The sequence below is a fragment of the Otolemur garnettii genome, unplaced genomic scaffold (genome assembly GCF_000181295.1).
Source record: "Otolemur garnettii isolate 467f Iridium unplaced genomic scaffold, OtoGar3 scaffold00023, whole genome shotgun sequence".
Classification (NCBI taxonomy): Eukaryota; Metazoa; Chordata; class Mammalia; order Primates; family Galagidae; genus Otolemur; species Otolemur garnettii.
Window position 1 is genome coordinate 11137636 of NW_003852418.1, and position 8758 is coordinate 11146393.

General features: G+C 44.2%; 1 protein-coding gene across 1 annotated transcript in view; it reads right to left on the reverse strand.

Annotated features, from left to right (window-relative positions):
- The window catches only part of B4GALT5 (beta-1,4-galactosyltransferase 5), a 77487-nt gene that overhangs the window by 5753 nt on the left and 62976 nt on the right, over positions 1-8758 (reverse strand). Inside the window, exons 3-5 of the mRNA XM_023511964.1 lie at positions 5380-5493; positions 2711-2835; positions 1072-1188 (exon numbers count right to left, since the gene is read on the reverse strand). Of these exons, the coding sequence (XP_023367732.1) occupies positions 1072-1188; positions 2711-2835; positions 5380-5493 (356 nt within the window). The remainder of the gene's footprint in view (positions 1-1071; positions 1189-2710; positions 2836-5379; positions 5494-8758) is intronic.

Sequence of the window (8758 nt, forward strand, 5' to 3'; positions counted from 1 at the left end):
GAGTTCAAGACCACCCTGAGCAAGAGGGAGACCACATCTCTAAAAAATTAACCAGGTGTTGTGGCAGGTACCTGTAGTCCCAGCTACTTGGGAGGCTGAGGCAAGAGGATCACTTGAACCTAAGAGTTTGAGGTTGCTGTGAGCTATGATGCCACAGTGCTCTACGGGGGTGATAAAGCGAGACTCTGTCTCAAAAAAAAAAAAAATAAATTTATGCAGGACCCTCTACCAAAGGAGTTTTATATACTGAATTTGCCATGTGAGTCTTTAGTTTCTGAACTTTGTATCTAGTTCAATCCCAATACTTTTAAGATTAAAGCAAACCTAAACCCAGATCTGTAGAGAGGTCTAGGAAGGCCCTGGGCCATGTGGCTAATTAACAGCAGGGATGGCACTGAGGGGCCCTGACTCCAAGGCCACATCATCTGGGTTGAACCTGGATATACGTCCTTGTCTTAGGGGGAACTTCCTGAGTGTGGGGCCTGAAGACACCACTCAAAGAAGGTGCTAGCAAAGCACCATATAAGAGGCTTCCATTCACAAGCAAAATTCCCTCCTAAACGCAAATGTGCCTGGTCTTGAGCAATGTCTCAATCTGGGAGTACAGAATTGCTCTCTGCTCCTCTTCCCAACTCAGGGCAACTCAACTCAACTTTATTAGCTCCTCACACCAAAGATGGATTAGTTTGCGACATCTTTTTTTTTTTTTTGGAGACAGGGTTTTGCTCTGTTGCCCTTGCTGAGCGCAGCAGCGTCATCATAGTTCCTGCAGCCTCCAACTCCTGGGCTCGAGTGATCCTTCTGCTTCAGCCTCCTGAGTAGCTAGGTCTTCACACCCGGCTGATTTTTCTATTTTTTTGTAGAGATGGGGGGTGGGGTCCTCATTCTTACCCAGAGTGGTCTTAAACTCCTGGCCTCAAGCAATCCTCTTACCTTAGCCTCTCAAAGTGCTAGCATCATCACCTATCACTTTGAGCTAGATGGTACCAAGCTGAGCCAGCATGCCCGGCCACTTGCAGCATTCTAAACTGCTATCTCAGAAGAGAAAGAAGAAAAGGAAGGATCACTCACTTGTTCAACCACATAAAATGCAAACTGAAGGCGCTGGCGCTGAAGCATGGGAATCAGGTGTCTGAATAGGACTGGGAGGTGCTCATGTCTATTCCGGAAGGGGATCAGGATTGCCACCTGGAGTGGATCACAGCAAAAGAGGTTATCCAGTTAGTACCCTGAACTTCTGAGTCACAGGAGGACATCCCTGCAGAATTGGTGACCAAACACTGGGAATTCTGGGAAGCTGTGTTGTCCTCAACTTCCTCTACATAAACACCTGTGTTGGCAAGTCAACCCTTGGAACTAAGTGGATCTTATTCTTACATGCACCATGCCTTAGAGGCCACACATAGCAGGCTTGTCACGTGAATTCGCTCTAGACCCCAACCCACAAGAAAACACATCCTACGCTGTGACATGACTATATCTCTATATATTAACACATATATAAATATACAACTAAAATAAGCTTCACATAATAGTAGTTCCCCTTACGATGTGTGATGCATATATATACAGTCTTAATGCTGGTCATTAAATTGATCTTACACATCAATGCTAAGGTGTAAACACTAATCTGTTCCAGATCTGTATTGATCATGCTGTACCACCAGCACCTAACAGGGCTGGCACAGAATAAGCATTTTAATAAATACTTATTAAAGGAATGGACTTAAACAATTGTCTTTCTTTTTTTTAGAGACATAGTCTCACTTTGTCGCCCTTGGTAGAGTGCCGTGACATCACAGCTCACAGCAACCTCCATCTCCTGGGTTTAGCTGATTCTCTTGCCTCAGCCTCCCAAGTAGCTGGGACTACAGCCACCCACCACGATGCCCGGCTATTTTTTTGTTGCAGTCTGGCCAGGGCCAGGCTTGAACTTGCCACCCTTGGTATATGGGGCTGGCGCCCTGCCCACTGAGCAACAGGCGCGGTCCAACTTAAGCAATTGTCAGAAACTTGAACCACACCACTGATGCCGCTTCACCATCATCATGCAGAAAATCACCAAATACATCCCAAAGTCAAGCTAGATAATTTCACTTTATATTCCACTAAGCTTATAGTGACCAGTGGAGAACAGGTATGAAGCACTGACTCTGAGAAGATAATTCCTGCACATGTGTCACTAGAGACCTACTGACCCTCGCACTGCCTCGCTTTGTTAATATTCCTATTAGGAAGACAAATGGGTCTTGCTCAGTCACCAGAAAGCAGATTTAGAAGCTACAAGAGTCCCTGGAGAAACCTGTTCCTCCAAAATATTTCTTTTTTTTTTTTTAAGAGACAGAGTCTCACTTTATCACCCTTGGTAGAGTGCCATGGCGTCACACTGCTCACAGCAACCTCCAACTCCTGGGCTAGGCGATTCTCTTGCCTCAGTCTCCCAAGTAGCTGGGACTACAGGCGCCCACCATAAAGTCCAGCTATTTTTGTTGTTGTTGTTGCAGTTCGGCCGGAGCCGAGTTCGAACCCACCCCCCTCAGGATTTGGGGTCAGCACTCTACCCACTGAGCCACAGGCACCGCCCCTTCCAAAATATTTCTATCAAATTAAAATACTTTGCATGGGGTAGTAGGGCAAAAATTACGAAATGTCACAGTTAGCAAATCCCCTGTGGGCTTCCCCACACTCTGGGTTTGACCTCACACCCTACCTTCCAGCGAGGCATGCAATCAGAAGGCTTCCAGTGACCTCCGAGCTTGATGGCTGGGTCTTTGGAGAAGATTTCATGAATGTAATCCATTCCGATTTCACTCATGTTTATGTCTATTGGGCCCTCTGAACAGAGAGGAGGGAGGGGAAAGGATTAAGAGGTAAGAAAATGACAGATTCTTTTCTCTATGTCCAAGCTTTTATTCACTGGAGAAGTTTGATTTCTTTTTCAGCTGACTATGGTTCTAACAGGGATGGAAGTCCCCTCCTCTGCCTTCCATCTCCCTGCATCTCAGTTCATCGGTATTATCTGGGTAGAGAAGCAAATCAAGGAATTAAGACTGTAGCGTCAGGCTTCTGCCAATGGTGCAGAAAGAAATACAGACTTCAAGTAAAACAACAGCTGAACTTTTCAAAAAAGAAAGAGAAAAACAGTAGAGCTTAGAAAAGAGAAAAACAACAGAGCAAACCATGTCAGTTTGCTCCTGCAGCGGGCATAGACGCATTGCCTCTCTCAGTCATTCCCCAGTGAGTGTGGACCCTGAGTGATGATATCCAAACTCAGAACACACTGGTCCTCTCTAAGGTAAGTGAAGATGCAACCATCATAAACGCTGGTGAGAGGATGAGCTAATATTAGTTTTCGATCTCTCAAAAGCCTATTTCTAATCCACAAATTTTAGTCTTCCCAAACTAAGCTGATGTGTAAATGCAGACAAATGCAGACTTTAAAGGGAAGATCTATATATGTGTGCGGAGAGGCATGCAAATGAAACAGAAAGGCTTCCCAGACGACTCACACGCCCATAGTTAACTTTTCATATATGAATGAGAATAAGCTCAACACCAGGCATGACTATTTCTAACATTTCCTCTATTTTCACTGTGTTTGAGCTACAGCTGACTCTGCAAACATGAGAGTTTCCTTTGCCTGCTCATTTCTTTAAATAGGTATCAGAAGAACCATCTAAGAAGCCCAAAAGTACAAAAAGGTCTAACTAAGACAGTGATTTTCAACTGGTGTGCTGTGAAAATTTGTACAGATCATTAATTGAATTATTTTTGAAAGACGTTCAAAGCACAGTAAACATATTCTTTTTTGGGGGGGAGAATCAACATAATTTAAGTGTGCCATGGAAATTTAACTATGGGTTTCGAATGTGCTGTGAGATAAAAAAAGAAGGTCCAAGAGTTTGCTGGCATTGTTTTAGATTGCACATGGGTCGGGGGTTAGAGGAAAGGGAGGGAAAAAGGGAGGAAGGAAGGAGAGAGGAAAGAGAGGGAGAGGAGGGAAGAGGGAGAGAAAAGAAAGGAAGAAAGAATCCAACAATGTTTTTCAACCAGTACTCTGTTAAGAAAATAACTTCTAGCCAGGCATGGTGGCTCATGTCTAGAACCCAGCACTGTGGGAGGCTGAGGTGGGAGAATAGCTCAGAAGTTCAAGACTAGCCTAGATGACATAGTGAAACCTCACACATACAAAAAACACTTTTTCTTAATTAGCGGGGTGTGGGGGTACACGTGGGAAGATCATTTAAGCCCAGGAAGTCCAGGTTACTGTGAGCAATGATGACACCAATGCAGTCCAGCCTGGGTGACAGAGTGAGACTGTTGTCTCCCTTGCTCCCCCCCACAAAAAAAAGAGAGAGGGAAAGAGAAAAAGAAAATAACTTCTCTAACATCAAACAAGTTTAATCAGTGGGAAATACATACTAAAAAGACAAAGCGGGTTGCCTACACGATCACGTGCCTCATTTCTGGCTATGACGGATGGCATATACAGTGGTCCTATAAGATTATAACGGAGCTGAAAAATGCCAGCTGCTTAGCAATGACTTAGCCACCGTAACATCCCACCTAGTGTGAGACATTGCTTGCATGTCTGTGGTGATGCTGGGGTACACAGACCTACTGCTTGCTTTGCCAGTTAAATAATAATAAGTGACCATGTAGCTGGTTTATATATTTACTATACTACACTTCTTATTTATTATTGAAGAAAGTAAAATAGTTTTTACAAACTCCATGTGGCCTAAGTGTATGCAGATTTTAAGGTCTGCAGTAGTGCCCAGTCATGTCCGAGACCTTCGCATCCACTTCTCAGTCACTCACCGACTCGCCCCAGCACTTCCCTGCCGGTAAGCTCCACCCATGGTTAAGTGCTCTGTGTGCGCCATTTATCTTTTACAATGTATTTTTACTGTGCTTTTTCTGTGTTTAGATACACAAGTACTAAGCATTGTTACACTTGTCTACTCAGTTCAGTGACTGTGCTGTATGGGTTTGCAGCCCAGGAACAACAGGCTGTATCACATGGAGTAGTGCAGGGCTACTCCATCCAGGTTTGTTACGCTCTGTGAGGTTCCCACAATGATGAGATTGCCTCGTGATGCATTTCTTAGAACATACTCCCCACATTAAGTGACTGTGCTTTCTCTAGGACATTCTAATAGACCCCAAGACATATTTTTTGGGCACATGCAAAAGTGATAATGTAAAAAACGGTACCCAAGAACACTGGCAACCTTGAAGCAAGCTTTGAAGGAGCCAGAAGCACAAATGACTCTCACGGCCCTTTCCGAGGGCAGGATGTAGACAGACAGACAGGGAACAGAACCCTCTCCCGTTTACCCATAAAAGCACAGGAAGATAAGCCAGAACTCTACTCACTCATGGAAGGGAGCCTTTCAGGGCAGGTGTGGTTTGCAAAGTAGGTGAAGTCTTCAGGAAGAAATGTTGTGGTTTGTAGGAAGGTTTCACTGTGGTTCAAGTCAAGAGGATAATCTAGGGAGATAAGAGAAAAAGGCAACTCAGGCTGGCACGCATCATCAATCTTGCAACTCTCAGATGCCTACCAAAGCATCTAAGGTACTTTTCTTAGATGGCATCCTGGTGGAAGCAGGATTCGGGAGTAGATTTTTATTGTAGCTAAAAACATGAACTCATCAGTAAAGATGTTAACCAGATGATACATTCAAAAGGTGTGGGGAGGGGGCCACGAGAATGAAGAGACATTTCTGACTTTAATGATTCTACTATTAGAAGCTTGTCTGAAGACACAAATAAACTCCTTTTACTTCCTTCAAATGCTGATATCATACACAGCCAGCAGCATCAAAAACACCACTTATTTTTCTTTTTGATTACTAAATTAGTAACATGTCATTTATAAACCCCTCTAATACACAATCCTGGAAAGTCTTCCTCTACCTTGGGGGGAAGGGAAGACCTAATTTTTTCATTTCTAATTTTAAATTCTTTAAATAAAAATCTGAATAATTTAAGATCTACTTTTCAGTAGCAGTAGAAGCCTTTTAAAAAAGTAGAGACAGAGGAAATTAATTGCTCAGGACCTGGTAAACTATGTGTGGTCATTGTGAGGAGTCTTCGTTTTCTCCCCCACCAGGTGCCCAGAAATGGGTCGGGGTGCACGGCCTACTCTCTCCAGAGCTTCCAAACAGCAATTTCTTACTCTTCTGAAGCATGCATCTACTGCGTGAGGGAGATGCTAAGGGGAAAAACACGGGCGCTGAATTTCTGAGGCTGTGGTTTTACTTTTTAATTCAAATCTAACCTATTTCGAATCAGGACTTGTTTGTTCTTCTGGCAAAGGAGGTAGAACGGCAAAGACAGCTGCTTCTACAGTAAAAACTGGGAGAACAACAGACCCCCTTCCTACCGATCCACATGGCCACTGACTTGGGGGGCTCACAGGCCAACAATCCTGTCCTTCGGCTGCTGCGTATTCAGCTTTGCTCCACGCCAGTGTGTGTTAGAATTGCTTCGGAAGCTTTTAAAAATCCTAATACACAGGATATACCCGAGACCAACAAAATAAGAATCCCAGAGAGTCAGGTGCAGATAATTCCAATGTGTAGACAGGGTTGGTACAGCTATTCACACACACGGTGTAGGGGGAAAAAATCTGTTTTCTTCCTTGAATTACCAAATCCAGTTGAATTGGGACTGGAAGTACTAACCAAGAGATTTCCAGAAGAATCACCACTTTCCTCTCCAATATGAAGAAAGACCAAACACTTGCTCTCTGCTCAGAAAAAATGTGCAAATTTATGTGCATTATAACGATGTCATCGGGACAAACAACTGTGAAACATAAAGAATTAGCATTGTTGGCCAGGCACAGTGGCTCACACCTGTAATCCTAGCACTCTGGGAGGCCAAGGCAGGTGAACTGCCTGAGCTCAAGAGTTCCAGACCAGCCTGAGCAAGAGTGAGACCCTGCCTCTAAAAATAACCAGGCATTGTGGCAGCGCCTGTAGTCTAAGCTACTTGGGAGGCTGAAGCAAGAGGATTCTCTTGAGCCCAGGAGTTTGAGGTTGCTGTGAGCTATGATGCCACAGTGCTCTACAGAGGGCAACAAAGTAAGACTCTGTCTCCCCCCAAAAAAAAAAAAAAAGAATTGGCATTCTTTCAGAGTAAGCCCACTTAAGGATAATTACCTATTCAGCAAGCTGCCACAGTGAAGACCCTGGTCTGGGCATCTAAACCCAGAGAGAAAGAGGCTAAGGATGTTCATGTCCCTTGATATATTTACTGCCAAGCACAAAGGTGTGCCTTCACTCATCCTACCAGGTATGACAACAGACTTGTTCTGAAGCACTTGGCTAATGGAAGGCTGTTCTGTGTGACCAGGAGAGGAATAGTCACAGGCATGGGCAGATGTGTGTGTGCATGGGGGTAAGAAATCCCCTGCCTGCTATCTGCTTAAAGGTTACTAAGTTGAGCAGCACCTGGAAATCCATATTAAGGATGAGATAAGCCAGACCACTCAAACTCTCACCTCAAATACTGAGTGGCCAGACTGCAAAAGCAAGGATTCTCTTCCAGTGCCAATATTCTTTGTGTGTCTCAGCGCCTGCCCCCATGACTCCACTCGTAATAAGTTTTGCAGGATTCAACAGCTCACATACCAGTGGCTTTCAGTGACAACAAGAAGCTTCTCCAGGCAATTACTTCAGGCTTATTTCCAGGGACAGTGCTATCCCCAAAAGTATGTTTGTATTAGACAATCATCACTATAGCTTTTTTTTTTTTTGAGACAGAGCCTCAAGCTGTCTCCCTCGGTAAAGTGCTATGGCATCACAGCTCACAGCAACCTCCAACTCCTGGGCTCAAGTGAGTCTCCTGCCTCTGCCTCCCAAGTAGCTGGGACGACAGGTGCCAGCCACAACCCCCAGCTATTTTTTTTTTTTTTTTTTGTTGTAGCCATCATTGTTGTTTGGTGGGCCAGGGCTGGATTAGAACCCGCCAGTCTAGGGGGATGTGGCTGGCGCCCTTGGCTGCTGGCCCCACGGGCGTAAAGCCGCCACTGTAGTTTTTAAGAAAATCGACATTACTTAAATGTCACACTAAATATTCTAGCTGTGCTTAGCCTAATGAAGACTTCTGAATGTATGTGCCTCAGCATTATTTCAGGGAGGGGGTGTACACAGTCCAGGCTCCCCCCAATAAGCTCCTTTGAGGAGGAGCCAGGTCAGAGGTAGCTGTCTCAACAGCTTTAGGCCCAGAATACTTTCTCTGACCATACTGGGCAGAGATGTGCTTTGAAAAAAAGGTAGGTTTTCATTTGGACACACCCTCAATAAAATGCCATTTCTTTTTCAGTACAAGATGACTACCCCTCATCCAAAATGCTCTGGACCAGAAATGTTTCAGATTTTTTTCAGATTTTAGAATATCTGTGTTATACTTACTTACTGAGCATCCCAAATCCAAAAATCTAAATCTGAAATGCTCATTGGAGCATTTTAAGCATCATATTGGCACTCGAAAAGTTTTAAATTCGGGGGCTTTTGGATTTGGAATATTCAACATATACTTACTCACCAGGATGTGCCAGTAACAGAGAAACTAGTTAGGACGGTCATCTCTTTAGAAATATGTTATAATGCTTAAAATGTGTTTTCTGGTCAAATTCATTCACTCATGCACTCAGAAGTAATGTATTAAGTACCTTCTATGTGCCTAGCAGTGTACAAGCTCCAGGGTACTGGGAGTTACAGTGTACAAGCTCCAGGGTACTGGGAGT